General features: G+C 46.7%; 1 protein-coding gene and 1 long non-coding RNA gene across 2 annotated transcripts in view; one reads left to right on the top strand and one right to left on the bottom strand.

Annotated features, from left to right (window-relative positions):
* The window catches only part of LOC143633908 (uncharacterized), a 254,244-nt gene that overhangs the window by 61,259 nt on the left and 177,803 nt on the right, over positions 1 to 15,182 (top strand). The gene's annotated exons all lie outside the window — the stretch shown is intronic.
* LOC143633855 (transcription factor bHLH106-like) lies at positions 55 to 1,339 on the bottom strand. Its single transcript, XM_077102079.1, has 2 exons — positions 1,061 to 1,339; positions 55 to 732 (listed from the first exon to the last, which is right to left on the bottom strand). Exons 1-2 carry the CDS (start codon positions 1,337 to 1,339, stop codon positions 304 to 306), a joined length of 708 nt encoding a protein of 235 aa, XP_076958194.1. The 3' UTR covers positions 55 to 303.

The following is a 15,182-nucleotide window of genomic DNA, read 5'->3' as shown; positions in this document are numbered from 1 at the left end:
TACTTTCGAGAGTGTAGAATATGCAAAACCAAAATAACATCAATACAACAAACATAACTTGAATATGACGACTCGTATGTCATACCATACCATTTTCTTCAGTATCAATACAACAACAGCTTGTGATATTAAACATTCGTGATTTGATAGAGAAAAATACTATGCTCGTTATCTATTAAACAGGTTAACGAAGACAAGTTTGAATCTTAACACTAACTTCATACAAGCTCCTATATTACAGACACACCCAAAATCAATTAAAGTGGCAAACATCATCAACATGCTAGATCGATCAATCGATCATCATGCACAAACCATCATCCTTCTTCGTTTTGATGATTTGTTTGAACCTAAATCACTTCCAATCAAGCAACTCAATGCTTCCCTCACACATTCAACCAACTCTCTAGAATCATCTCTTTCACGATCACACTCCACTAATATTATGTTGCGTATACGCCCACCAATCGCCACCATCTCCACCCTAACCGGACTCAACTGCATTGAACTTAGGGTTTGGATCATATCCGCAAGAACATTTGATCGGTCTTCACAACACATTGAAGCTTTTATAATAATCCTCCCATCGTTTTCATTGTTCTCCAATGAGATCACCGTGATTTCATCGGTCTCCGAAGGTATGCTTTCATCATGTAATTCCATTCTTGATGTTGCTTGCTTTAGCTCCTTCAATCTTTCAACCACTTTCAATAGTAGAGATGCTTTATCTATCTATCAATCAAAATATTAGTAATCTCAAAGCCTAACAAAGTAATAGCCTAATAGAATTTTGAAACTCTAATTTGATAAAAGTTGAACAACTTTCTCAAAACCACTTGAAAACCCTAAAAGCCTTCATAGATCAAAAATTCGATAATCCTATTTCAATTTCAACAATCATATATCAATTTCGATAACCATTCGAGGTGCACAAAATAACCGATTAACAGAACCAACCCAACAAACCAAACCGGTTGTCTAGGAACCAGTTTGGAATAAAAAATGGTTCCTAGACAACCGTATTAAAAAGTTAAAAAAACGAGGGAAATAATATAATTACTTTGGAATTGCATGGAAGGATCGTTCTCAGGCGATCAAGATGCGAGTTGATTCGTTCTCTTCGACGTTTCTCCGCTTCTTTGTGTTTGATAGAAGCGGAGGACGTGGAAGAGAACGATCGTGTGGGAAGCGATGAATGATCAGTCGAAAACGAGTTATTGCATGAGTGATGTTGATCTAATGGTAGTGATGCATTGTTGTAACATGAAGTGGGTTGCAGTAGTGTGTGTGTCGGAAGGTGGTGGTTACCGGTGGTGGTGTGATGGAGATGTGAATGCATGTTTTGTCCGGAGTGGCGTGAGAAATTGAATTATTATTATGGAATGCTTTTTGACTGATGGTCGAGGTGGTGTTTTTCCTCGTGCTTTACTCTCTTGTCGTTTTTAGTATTATTAACGATTTAATCCAATCATATTTTGTTCATGTTTATGTATGTTTAACATGATTACCATATTTATATGTGTTTTTGAATTTTGAATAGATAATATTGTTATATTACAATCTGGTGGGTAAAAATATTAATAGATTTGTTAATAAATAAGATTATCCAATTATACCATAATACTATTCTTAGTAATGAGGTAACAAACCCGTTGTGTTTCGGTGTCCTATAAAATTCAACCGAACTCATACGACGATTCATAAATAATTCAAATATGTTACCTGATCGTTAATACTATAATATGAACAACAACTTTGGTGCTGCAACTTGGCGGCACCGTAATGTTTTGAATTTTGTTTTTTAGTTCAGTTACCATAATAAACATAATGTGAACCGATCAAACATAAATTTTTTGTGTTTTAGTTCCAATATCGACAACGCTCAAGTTACCATAATATAAATGTAAAAGGAAAAGATCACTGCATAATAACAACTAGTAAAGAGATTGGTACACTACCTTTTTGTATTCTTGTCCGATTGCACCCATATAAAAATTATTAGAAACAAGTACGGATACGAGTACTGAATTTATTGGTACGGTACTAGTATTTCGGTATGGAACCAGTTTTTTACTGCTTTACTTTTATTCTTTTCAAATCTCTATCAATCTTAGTATCGGTATCGTTATAACTAACAACTAAGTTGAATCGTCTGAGTACCAATATGGGTATCGGCATTACTAATACTACAACCAAAACATAAAGCCAAACCTAAAAATAAAACTAATAAACCATAATACCATAGTGAACCTAAAAATAAAACTAATAAACCATACAACCATGCATCACTACCATTTGTTGATGATGGCATTAGATGCTTCGATATTATAGTTAATATAATGATAGATTCGATACTTCTTAAATCGTAATACGTTTAAGGATGATACAGTTGCAGGATTTATTTTAGATATTAAATACGGAGAATTCCAATAAAATGTCGACATATTACAAACGAGTATAAAATAACAAATGTAGTCGTACCTTACCTGATTTTACCCGTAACGAAAAAAATAAAATGAATACCGATATCCTTAGCAAATAGACTAAATCAGTACTGAGTAGAAATATGTGTATTCAGAACAAAAATCTCCTCTCTTGTAACAACTAAAAAATCTATCCAACTCTAAACGTAAAATGGTAATTATGAAATCAATGATTTTCCGTATTTTGATAGTGATGATAATAAAGCCAATTATTTACACGCCCTTGATAATGCCATCTAATACATAGTTATATTGAAGAGGTAGGTCCCAGCAGAGACCAGTTGGTCCCGCAAGACTCACCTTGAACAGGGACGTCTGCGCAAAGGCCATCTGCTCCCGCAGGACCCACCATGCTCATAGAATCTTATGCGCAGTACGCAAGCTGTACACGCAGGGAAAGCCTCCCAATGGTGAAGTACCCCGCCTGTTCCCGCAGTTGCGGATACAAGCCATCAGGGAAGGCTACCCGCAGACAGCAGGGCTACACGCACAGGACAAGCTACTTCAGAAGTCACATGAAGGAATGAGCAAGGCGGGAACAATCCCGCCTAAATGAGCCAGTCTGATTCTGAAAGATCTTTTGTACTATACCTGCCAAGGTATGGATAGGACAGACGATCTGACCAGAACAGCCCATGAGCCAATCACAGGGTGACAGCTCACCGACAACAGTGCGAGGAGGAGCACCCTCTAGTACTGTTTGTCACTATTAGCCGCTGCCTACTCACCAACCCTTACTGTGGGGCATGCGCAGCCTACAGTTGGTGGAATAGTGTTACTGTTGGCCGTAACCTATTCACCAACCAGCATGGCCTGCGTACAATCCACAGTAGGTGGGACGTGCATAATCTACAGTTGGTGGAATAGTGCAGCCGACTTTGTTACTGTTGGCCGTAACCTACCCACCAACCAGTATGGCCTGTGCATGGTCCACTGTTGGTTGAACAGGAATACTATTCAGCCGGCTGTACCTTCTAGGAAACCTACCTTCGGCTATAAATACTCCAACATCTTGGAATGGTAAGATCATCTGCTATCCAGTTATCTAGCAATCTCTTAATATACACTTATATTCAGAGCAACCTAGTCTGATTCTCACGCCGGAGGGTGGTCACAAGGAGGAACCCCCCCCTTCTCAGTGACGAGCTTACGGTGTTTGTTTTGCAGGTCTCCTGAAGAACAGCCTTCTCAGCTAGATCTCATCCGTGGGAAACATTACTTAACCCCCAGATTATCTATAATCTGTACCGGGTCACTTAGTGTTTCTTCATTGGCGCCATCCGTGCATAGAAGCTAGAACTATTTTAGTTTTTTCACAATTTCTGAAGAAATGGTTAACGTTACTCCGGTCCAAAAGCCAGTAACCGACCAAGAAACCCCGGTAACAACCCCAGCAACTGGGGGGAATACCGGCGGTTATACAATCCTTACGAACACTACCCCGACTACCCAAGCCGGGGCAAGTGGAGTAAATATTCCACTGGGGTTCACCGATACCCAGCTGGAAAGACGAACGAAGGTCCCTCGCCAAACACTAGATCAAGTGAAGGCGTGGGCCGAAGCACGGCAAAGAGAATTCCAAGCCGAATTGGATGAACGCTTGCGTTCAGTTCAACAGGCTGACGAATTCGCCAGTACTCGCCAACACCTCAATATGAGCAGTGACTGCGAGTACTCAGACGACGAGTTGGAGTCCGATACCGACGCAAACCCTCGCCATAAGGCGAAAGGGAAGCGTAAGGAAACGGACGTCCAACCAAAAAGGAATTTTGGGGAAGCTTTTAAACCAATCGCGGAGAGAAACCCGCGTGACTTCTCCAAAACCTTTAGACCAACTGCTACAAATGCAGGAAAGTTAAAATTCGCAAGGGACATTGCGGAAGCAATCGCCCCGAGAAGTGCCAAACAAATGTCCAACATTGGCACTTATGATGGTCTATCTGACCCAGACGACCATTTGAACAGGTTCATTGCGGGGGCTACCGTCAGCAACTGGACGGAACCCACGTGGTGCTACATGTTCCAGATGACTCTGGTCGGAGCGGCCAGGGCATGGTTCGATCGTTTACCGATCCACCACATATATGACTGGGCGGACTTTCAGAACAAGTTCAGCCAGCACTTCAGCCAACAGAGGAAGTACACTGAAGAGCAGTGGACGATCCTCAACTGCGTGAGAGAGGAGGATGAATCTTTACTGGACTTCATCACTCGCTTCAACTCCAAAAAGCTTAGTCTCGGCAACATAAGTGAGGATCTGGTTCGCGCCGCCTTCATCCAAGGCGCCGAATACCCAGAACTTATCCGCACATTGACGGGTAAGGATGGCATGCCATCAACTTGGGATGCCATCATGACGGCGGCAAAGCGCTTTGCCGAGACGGAAAAGCAACTGGGAAGGGATCTTCCCCAGAGTACACACCTCTACACGCAGAGGACAAGAGAAAACAATGTCCGGATCGCCCGGCAGAACAAAAAGAGGAGGCTAGGTATTTGGCAGTCAAGGGTAAACTTTGACACCTCATCCAGCTCTCGCCCTCTTGTTGGCGGAAGGGACAACACACACCCTTCAAACCGAAAACACCGGTGGACGCCACTCACGAAGAGCGTCACGGAGATATTTGCCACGGAAAAATTGCCATGGCCTAAAGCCCCATTGATCCGGCAGAAACCTAATGCGGATCAAAGCAAATCCTGTGATTTCCACGGGACAAAGGGTCATGGTACTGAAGAGTGCACATCCTTGAAGGATATTATTGAGACATTTGTCAAGGATGGAAGACTTGCACATCTCGTGGCATCGATCAGGAAGGGAGGAAGGAATGACAACCGGTACAGAGGTAACGGACGAAAGCCCGTCGACATCAGCATCAACATGGTTCATGGCAAGGTCAGAGGAAGAAAAAGACGGGTGACAGAACCATGCGCGTGGAAGGAAGCTGAGGTGCGCTTCCCGCGAGTGCCAGGAGGCCCCAGCAAAGAAGGCCCCATCGTCATCAGAAGCCAGCTGGGGCACTACATCACTTCCCGCACTCTTGCTGACAACGGCGCCTCTTCGACAGTGATGTACAGGCAGTTCTTTGATAAGCTGGATGATGAAGACAAAGAACGCTTGGAAACGGTCTACGCTTCAATGGAAGGGTTTGACGGCAGTACAGAAACACCCCTTGGTATCCTATCTTTCCCCGTTACTCTTACTGATGGGAATCATTCACGCACAGAAGACGTGGATTTTGTCGTGATGAAAAAGCCACACCACACGTACGACATCCTATTCGGAAGAGACGGGATGGCAAGATTCAACGCCGTGGTATCTTCAGTCCACGGCATGATGGGATGGCCAACAGCTGAGGGTGTAGCGATGATCTCTGGCATTCCCCAGGTATGCATCGCATCTGTCTCATCTAAACCCAAACCGAAAAAGGCTAAACCAACCATCACTGAACCAGAAAAATGGGCCTTCAATGGCAAATACCCCGACCAGGCCGTTACCATTGGACCAACAATCGTTGATCCCACCCGCACATTACTCAAACGCTTACTGCAGAAAAACGCTGACATCTTTGCGTGGGCACCAGCTGACATGACTGGTGTACCCCGAAGTAAGGCGGAGCATAAACTCAAGTGCGATCCGGCTGTTACGCCCGTCGTACAAAAGCGCAGAGTAATGGGGCCTGAACAAACTAACGCGTGTAGAACCCAAGTCAAGGAACTCCTTGACGCAGGCATCGTACGCGTTAGTAGATATCAAACATGGGTTGCAAATCCCGTAATGGTACCGAAGAATGACAAACAATGGCGCATGTGCATAGATTTCAAAGATTTGAACAAAGCATGCCCCAAAGATTGTTATCCGTTACCAGAAATTGATCTCAAGGTGGATTCGTTGGCACCATTTCGCCTTAAATGCTTCTTGGATGCGTATAAGGGGTACCACCAAATCCACATGGCCATAGATGACCAGGACAAAACCGCATTTCGGACGCCCGATGGTACATTTTGTTATAAAATGATGCCATTCGGACTTAAGAATGCAGGGTCCACGTACCAACGACTAATGGACAAAGAGTTTCATGCCCAAATCGGGAGAAACTTGGAAGTCTATATGGATGATTTGGTCATCAAAAGCCTCGAGCCAGAAGCGATGTTGAAAGACATTGAAGAAACTTTCAACACGCTCCGAAAGATAAACATGAAGCTCAACCCGAGCAAGTGTTCATTTGGGATGGAAGAAGGGAAGTTCTTGGGAGTCATTGTTACTAAAGATGGCTTCAGAGCGAACCCTGAAAAGGTCGAAGCCATTGTTAAAATGGAATCACCTACCACCATCAAACAGGCTCAGACACTGAATGGACGACTAGTTGCACTTAATCGCTTCTTGGCAAACCATGCGGATAAGTCGTTTCCTTTCGTGTCAACATTAAGAAACTGCTTGAAGAAAACGCACTTCCGCTGGACACCAGAAGCGGAAGCAGCTTTTCAGGAGATTCGGTCACGCCTGATCGAACTCCCAACACTTACAGCACCACAAGCGGGAGAGGAGTTAATCCTATACCTTTCCGCAACAGATAGAGCAACCGGGGCAGTCCTGCTTGTAGAACGAAAGGGCATCCAGATGCCAATCTATTATGTTAGCCGTGTACTAACAGACGTAGAAACCCGGTACTCTACCCTCGAAAAATTAGTCTTAGCACTTATACACGCTTCACGCAGGTTAAGACGATATTTCCAGGGCCACCCAATCACCATTCTCACCAACTTCAAACTCTCAAACGTTCTAGGCAAACCCGAATTATCGGGACGTCTAGCCAAATGAGCAATTGAATTGGGAGAATATGCAATTAAGTACAAGCCAAGACCAGCCATAAAAGGCCAGGTCCTGGCCGATTTTATTGCAGAAGTCCCCGCTTCGCGGGAGAAAGAGTGCCAGGAGGAGGCTTAACCCTCCCCTGCACAGGACATCAATGATGTCTGGCGACTCTACACTGATGGAGCCGCCAGTAACGAGGGTTCAGGCGCAGGGTTAAAATTAACCAACCCAGCAGGCCAAGAATATACTTACGCTATTCGGTTGGATTTTCCAAGTACGAATAACGAAGCCGAATACGAAGCATTCTTGGCCGGTTTGAGAATTGCGCTTAAGATGGGAGTGAAAAACTTGGAAGCCCACGTGGATTCCATGCTGGTGGCCAACCAAATAAATGGGACGTACACGGCTGTGAACGACACAATGCCCCTGTACCTCGCCCAGGCAAAAACCCTCATGCGTGATTTTAATTATTGTAAAGTCATACACGTCAAGCGCAGCGAAAACAAATCTGCGGATGTGTTAAGCAAGCTTGCGTCACTAGCCTTCACCCATTTGGGAAAGGACATCCGCATTGAACTCCTCGAAGCACCATCAGTCCCGCACAAGGAAATTTGTGTCATCCAAACCGGTACAGAAACGTGGATGACACCAATAATAAATTACCTTGCAGCAGGAACACTACCAGAGTCAAAAACACAGGCAAGAAAACTACGCTGTAAAGCACTGAATTATCAACTTGTCAATGACATCCTTTACAGACGTAACTTTCTTGGCCCACTCTTAAGATGCGTGGACAACCAAGATGCTGATTACCTCCTAAGGGAAGTACACGAAGGCATCTGTGGGGTACACGCAGGTCCCCGCGCTGTTGTAGCCAAGCTAAACAACGCGGGATACTTTTGGCCGGGGATGCATACGGATGCGCTGGCATACATCAGAAAATGCAGGTCTTGCCAGCTTTACGCACCCAACACGCACCGCCCGAAGAATGAACTTGTTCCAGTCACTTCTTCATGGCCATTTCAGAAATGGGCCGTCGATGTGACAGGCCCATTTCCTACAGCAGCAGGAAATGTTCAGTTCCTAGTGGTAGCCATCGACTACTTCACCAAGTGGATAGAAGCAAAACCTTTAGCCCAAACAACCGCGAAGCATATCAAAAAATTTATATGGGAATTTATTATTTGTCGTTTTGGACTTCCAAAGAATTTGGTGAGCAATAACGGCACCAACTTTGCTGACAAGAAGCTACAACAGTGGCTAAAAGAACTTCAAATCACCCACACCTTTACCTCAGTGGCACACCCGCAAGGTAATGGTGAGGTGGAAAGAGCAAACAAGAGCATCGTCGAAGGCATCAAGAAGAGACTATCGGAACACAGATCCGGCTGGGTGGACGAGCTTCCGCACGTCCTTTGGGCAAACAGAACGTTGAAGAAGGCCAGTACGGGAGAAACCCCGTTCAGCCTCACTTATGGCACTGAAGCCATGGTCCCGGTCGAAATTGGTCTACCCTCACCAAGGGTCTTGAGCCAGCCAGAAGACAATGATGCGGAAAGACGGTTGGATCTTATGCTAACCGAGGAACGCAGAGACTTAGCCGCAGTGCGTGAAGAGAATTACAAACGACAAATGCAAAAGTACTACAACACGCGGGTAAAACTCTGCAACTTCAAGATAGGAGACTACATACTGCGTAACAACGAGGCTTCAAACCAAGAGCGCCCGGGAAAGCTTGCCCCGGTTTGGGAAGGGCCATACATTATCAAAGAAGTCCTGGGAAAGGGCGCATATCGGCTCGAAAGGCTCGATGGCACTCCCATCCCAAGAACATGGAATGGAGCTCAATTACGCAAATGTTATATGTAGATCAATTCCAAAACTTGTAAAGAAAAGGCCTAGAGCCACTTCTAATGGAAATGATTCTCCTTTCATAATGTGTTTACCTTTATACTTATGAACTTCCCACTGATACCGGTATTCACCGCATAAACGGGAAGAAGTAAGTCGTTACGTGTGGAAGGCGGAGAAAACCCGCGTAAACACAACGTTAATAAGGGAAACCTACACGCAGGTATGATGTAAGTAAAGTTTAGCCACCCTTGTAAGTGCAAGTGACGGTCTTACCCGCACAATCACGAACAAGGAAGCAAAACTTCAACCTATCATCTACCACGTTCAAAGGTTATCCTAAAAAAAAAAAAAAAAAAAAAAAATGAGGAAAACCTACACGCAGGTCAGATATGGGTAAAGTTTAGCCATCCTACTAAGTGCAAGTGACGGTCATACCCGCACAATCACGAAAGAGGAAGCAAAACTTCACACCTATTATCTACCACGTTCAAAGGTTAACTTATCCTCAAATAAGGTAAACCTACACGCAGGTCAGATGGTAAAGTTTAGCCATCCTACTACGTGCAAGTGACGGTCCTACCCGCACAATCACGGAAGAGGAAGCAAAACTTCACACCTATCTACCACGTTCAAAGGTTAACTTATTCTAAACACTTGGAAAATTGCTAATTTAAACTTAAGTATGTAAGTCATATAACGTTTATAAAGCAAGGAATCCAATGAATCAAGCGGTCTTAGCCGCGCAAAGATTTACATTTCATAAATATTCGTTACAAGAATGGCCGGGTAACTACCCGCCTACAAGAAAGTAAATCTATACAAACTAAATCTATCCTAGTAGCGGGAAGGGATCTTCAGGATCAGGCTTCAGGGCCACTTCCACTTGGACCAGCGCCGTCAGTAGAGCGTGGCTGTTCAAGGTAAGCCTTAAGGATAGGTAGCCCGTCATCAGCAGCAGCAATTTCATTCACCTTCTCCACCACCGGATGCGGGAAGGCGGCGTATTGATTTACTGCTTGGTCATATATGGCTTCAGTATCTACATTGTACAAAGGGAAGTTGGATGGCGGGACGCCTTTCTCAACAAACCCTAGACCAAGCAGGAAGCCGACCCGTTCCCCATCCTCGTGAGAAGCGTTGAGGGCTGCGCTCATTGCATCGTCGTAAGATGTCTCTGAAAAGACCCGATGCACAACCTACGTAAGAAAATATACAAGTGTCAGCACCCTATTTACAAAGAAAAGCGTGAAGACATGAAGATAGACTTACCTGAGACAACGCTTCTCGAAGAAGCCATTCCTTGGCAACCAGAGCTTCTTTAAGGGCGGCTTGAGCTTGGGTGCAGGCGCGTTCGGCTTCGCTTTTGTTAAGGTTGGCAAGTAGCACTTCCTTTGCGGCAGCCTCTTCGACGCCCTTAAGCTTCCGCTCAGTATGGTCAAGCACGCCCCTCTGGTCCAAGATCTCCTGGAGCTTCTTGGCATCTTCCATCTCCAAGGCATCATGAGCGCGTTGGAGAGCCTCTAATTTGGCCTTGAGCTCCTCGTTCTCCACGCGTAAAGGCTCAGCAACGGCTTCAGCCTTGGTGGCCCTCTCGGTCGCGTTCCTCGCAGTCTCCTTAGCTAGCCGAAGCTGTTCGTTAACAGCTTGGGCAGCCTTGGAGCGGGCCTCGAGTCGCACTTGAACCTCAACCTCGAGGGCCTTGAAGGCCTTCTCCTTCTCCGCAGCGGCTGCGGACAGCTTTTGGTTCTCCTCCCGAAGAGCCCGCGCTTGGGATATTTCCTTGGCGCGAGCTGCTTTCAACTTGTCGTTTTCACGACAAAGCAGCTCGACGCGCGGCTGCATCCGGGCTTGGAGAACTCGAAGCTCGTTGGTTAGCCTACCCTCCTGGTAGCTAGCCATGGCTTCCCCCAACGCACCATGGGGAGCAGCGTGGCGAGCCCATTCCACGCACTCCACAGGGGTACGAAGGGTTGTTCCTCGGCGTATGTTCCATCGCGGAACATACACTTCATTGGAATCCGAAACTGCAGAAAACAAAAAGCAGTTAGGAAAAGATGATAAAATATATAAGTAAAAAAGGGCCAAAGGAACCCTACGCACCTGTAGGGTCAATTACAGGCCGATAGCCGTCGAAACCATCACCTGAACCCAATGGAAATCCATCCAAGAGGTCAGGCAGATGGGAAGGTGGCGGAAAGATGCGAGATGCCCCACGCGTACCTGAGGGTCCGGCTGTCGTTGCCGGGGGCATGGTAGCAGCCGCCGTAGTCGCTGCCGCAGAATCCGCGGCAAAAGAAACCGCCGGCTCTGTGAAGGATGCTGTAAAAATTGCACTCACAGCCGGCGGTGACGTCATCTCGGCTGGAACAGTCGGCTCAGAATGAGCAACTGAACCAGCGGAAGCAGGCGCAGGCGCCTGGGTCGACGCCTCAGGTAGGCTGACCAAGCCTACCGTCATTGGCGGAGAGGTAGTACTCGGCCCCTCACCCTGGAATGCGCCAACATCCACACCTGCGTAAAGAAGAAAAGTGTTAGAAAAAGACTTGAAGATTAAAACTACGAAGATAAAAGCCGAGTTGAACTTACGGGTTTTCTTGAGCTTGAACGTACGGACGGGCGGGGACGAACCCGATGGAGCCGGTCTCTTGATGCCGGTCACCGTCGTCGTCATTGGTTCTCCGGAGGTAACAGTCGTAGCCTCCGGAACAGTGGTCTTCTCACCACCGAGGTTCCCCGCCACCTCTTCACTATCTGACTCAGTGTCAGATAGGAGCACTGGATCGGCTGTGGAGGCCGCCTTTTCCTTCCCTTTCCCGCCGGCAGCCCTCTTCTTCCGCATTAACGGAGGACCATCTGCGGATTCCTCAGAAGACAGGATATAAGGAATTCCAGCAGCGGGTACAGCACTGAGGGGTGGAGGAGAGAATAACGCCTTACCTGGCCGCCGGTGGCTCAGGATCTCGTGGCCTAGCGGATAGACCTCCACAAACCGATCCGCCGTCTGTTCCAGGATGGGCAACTCGCCCTCGTCTAGAGCACGAGTGCCCATCCTCGCGGGACCGTCAGCTTCCCGCGGGTACAGGAGCGACTCCAAATCGTTCCCCTCTGAAAGAAAAGAAACAGTTAGAAGACAAACTCGTATTAGTAAAAAAGATAAGACATACCATAAGGAATAGAGTTCAAACCGTATTCGAGAAGGATGGGAACCTGAGACGCCTCCTTCCACACCCGGCTCATCCCCAACATCACCATCCCGGACTCCGCAAACCGGTAAACCGGAGATTGGACCAGGGATATCTTCGAGAACCATTCCGCCTCCTGGTAGTTGGGGGCGTGAAGGCTCGGAATTGCTTGGCCATTTTTAAACTTCATGGCAAGGGGGACAGCGCGGGCGGATATGTAGAAGAACTCCCGCTTCCATGATCGGAGACTGCGCTCGGTCGCACAAATCTTTAAACCCTTAATACGGGTTGTCAGGGTGTACCACCCCTGGATGCACCTCCAAGTATAGAAGGTCATCAGGCGGTCCACATGGGGCTCGATGCCCAGAATCCGGCACACCCACTCGAAGTGGCGAATCTTGGCGACCGCCATAGGGTGCAGCTCGGTCAAATGAACACCGTGCCTCTCAAGGACACGGTAAACAAACTTTGTCAATGGGAACCTAAGATTCCCATAGACAAAGAATGCTGCATAAACCCCGATCTTGCCTCTGGGGGCATCGTACACGGTCTGGTGGGATTCAGGAAACTCAGGCTCAAGAGGATCGAGCATGAACTTCCTAACAACATACCGGTACTGATCGCCGGGCAGAGCACACTGGCACTCGCCAGCAGTACTCCTATCATCGGTCGTAGGCTCGAAATCATGTGAAGACATCTTGCAAAAGGAAGAAGAAAACGATTTCAGGGGAATGCTCGACTAATTAGAGTATTCACCGGAAATCGCTGTAAAGATGAAGAGAAAATGTGAAAGTATGAATTGGAAAGGATCCTCCACCCCCTTTATATACTAATCGCAATTAATGCGGTGAATTTAATGCGGAGGAGAGAGAAATTGAAGGTGCAATGAAACTATGACGCGTGGCAAAAATAAACCTGGCAACAACTGTCAAAAGGACGCGTGCCAGTAATTTCGCGGCCACGCGCCCGAAAAATCGCGCCCACGCGCCTGAAAAAGCGTCTGGAATGACCATGTACTGTCACGTCACCATAACTTCCTGCACGTCCTGACACAGTCAGAAGAAACCGTCGCACGACGTTTCAGATGTTTGGACTGTTCTTATCCTCACCAACCTTTCGAATTTCAAAATTCAAAATTCAAAATTCAAAAAGATTCAAAAGTAAGCGGGAAAATACCCCTTACCTTGGCAACCAAGTAACCATAAGACGGATGCGGGTACAGTGTTAAGGCAAAACCCTTCACATACCTAGCACCCGCAGGGAATTGAAGCCAAGAATACCCCGGCAACAAAGTAACTATAAGACGGGTGTGGGTACAGTGTTAAGGCAAAATCCTTCACATACCTAGCACCCGCAGGGAATTGACGCCAGGGGTACCTTGAAAGTAAAGTAACCGTAAGACGAGCGCGGGTATAGTGTTAAGGCAAAACCCTTCACATACCTAGCGCTCCGCAGGGAATTGAAACCAAGAAGGATCTTCTGGGCAAAGCTTGCGGAAACGGAAATAACATCCCCGCATAGCAGGAACGACGAGAACTACATTGTTTGAGGCTCCAGGATGGAGTTGGTGGTTTAAACATAATTGATCACTATGTTCAAAACCACTAAAACCTCAAGGAGAATCCACACAAGTGAGACTCAACGCTCCTGACTTGCGAGAAGGTTACATACCTACCCGCATCATACCCAAAGATCAAGCAAAAAAATCGGGAATTTTTGCAAGTGACATTAGGAAACCCGCGGGAAGAATCCCCACGGAGAACCTTAAAACTAAAAACCCTTTTCAAAACCCCTTGCTTAAAGTCCAAAAGTTCACCTCACTTTATTAAACATTCATGAGAAGAACATTGGACTGGGGGGACTTGAAGAGGTAGGTCCCAGCAGAGACCAGTTGGTCCCGCAAGACTCACCTTGAACAGGGACGTCTGCGCAAAGGCTATCTGCTCCCGCAGGACCCACCATGCTCATAGAATCTTACGCGCAGTACGCAAGCTGTACACGCAGGGAAAGCCTCCCAATGGTGAAGTACCCCGCCTGTTCCCGCAGTTGCGGATACAAGCCATCAGGGAAGGCTACCCGCAGACAGCAGGGCTACACGCACAGGACAAGCTACTTCAGAAGTCACATGAAGGAATGAGCAAGGCGGGAACAATCCCGCCTAAATGAGCCAGTCTGATTCTGAAAGATCTTTTGTACTATACCTGCCAAGGTATGGATAGGACAGACGATCTGACCAGAACAGCCCATGAGCCAATCACAGGGTGACAGCTCACCGACAACAGTGCGAGGAGGAGCACCCTCTAGTACTGTTTGTCACTATTAGCCGCTGCCTACTCACCAACCCTTACTGTGGGGCATGCGCAGCCTACAGTTGGTGGAATAGTGTTACTGTTGGCCGTAACCTATTCACCAACCAGCATGGCCTGCGTACAATCCACAGTAGGTGGGACGTGCATAATCTACAGTTGGTGGAATAGTGCAGCCGACTTTGTTACTGTTGGCCGTAACCTACCCACCAACCAGTATGGCCTGTGCATGGTCCACTGTTGGTTGAACAGGAATACTATTCAGCCGGCTGTACCTTCTAGGAAACCTACCTTCGGCTATAAATACTCCAACATCTTGGAATGGTAAGATCATCTGCTATCCAGTTATCTAGAAATCTCTTAATATACACTTATATTCAGAGCAACCTAGTCTGATTCTCACGCCGGAGGGTGGTCACAAGGAGGAACCCCCCCTTCTCAGTGACGAGCTTACGGTGTTTGTTTTGCAGGTCTCCTGAAGAACAGCCTTCTCAGCTAGATCTCATCCGTGGGAAACATTACTTAACCCCCAGATTATCTATAATCT

The sequence above is a fragment of the Bidens hawaiensis genome, unplaced genomic scaffold (genome assembly GCF_021521415.1).
Source record: "Bidens hawaiensis isolate Kalapana, Puna unplaced genomic scaffold, B.hawaiensis_p1.1 tig00006913_1, whole genome shotgun sequence".
Lineage (NCBI taxonomy): Eukaryota > Viridiplantae > Streptophyta > Magnoliopsida > Asterales > Asteraceae > Bidens > Bidens hawaiensis.
This window is presented reverse-complemented; position numbering and strand designations above follow the sequence as displayed.

What these genes read in the sequence shown, in the direction of transcription:
- LOC143633855 (XM_077102079.1), bottom strand. Translation starts at nt 1,339, where the DNA reads ATGCATTCACATCTCCATCACACCACCACCGGTAACCACCACCTTCCG. An exon ending in TCCTTCCATGCAATTCCAAA is followed by an intron (nt 733 to 1,060) that starts GTAATTATATTA and finishes TTTGATTGATAG; the next exon opens with ATAGATAAAGCATCTCTACT.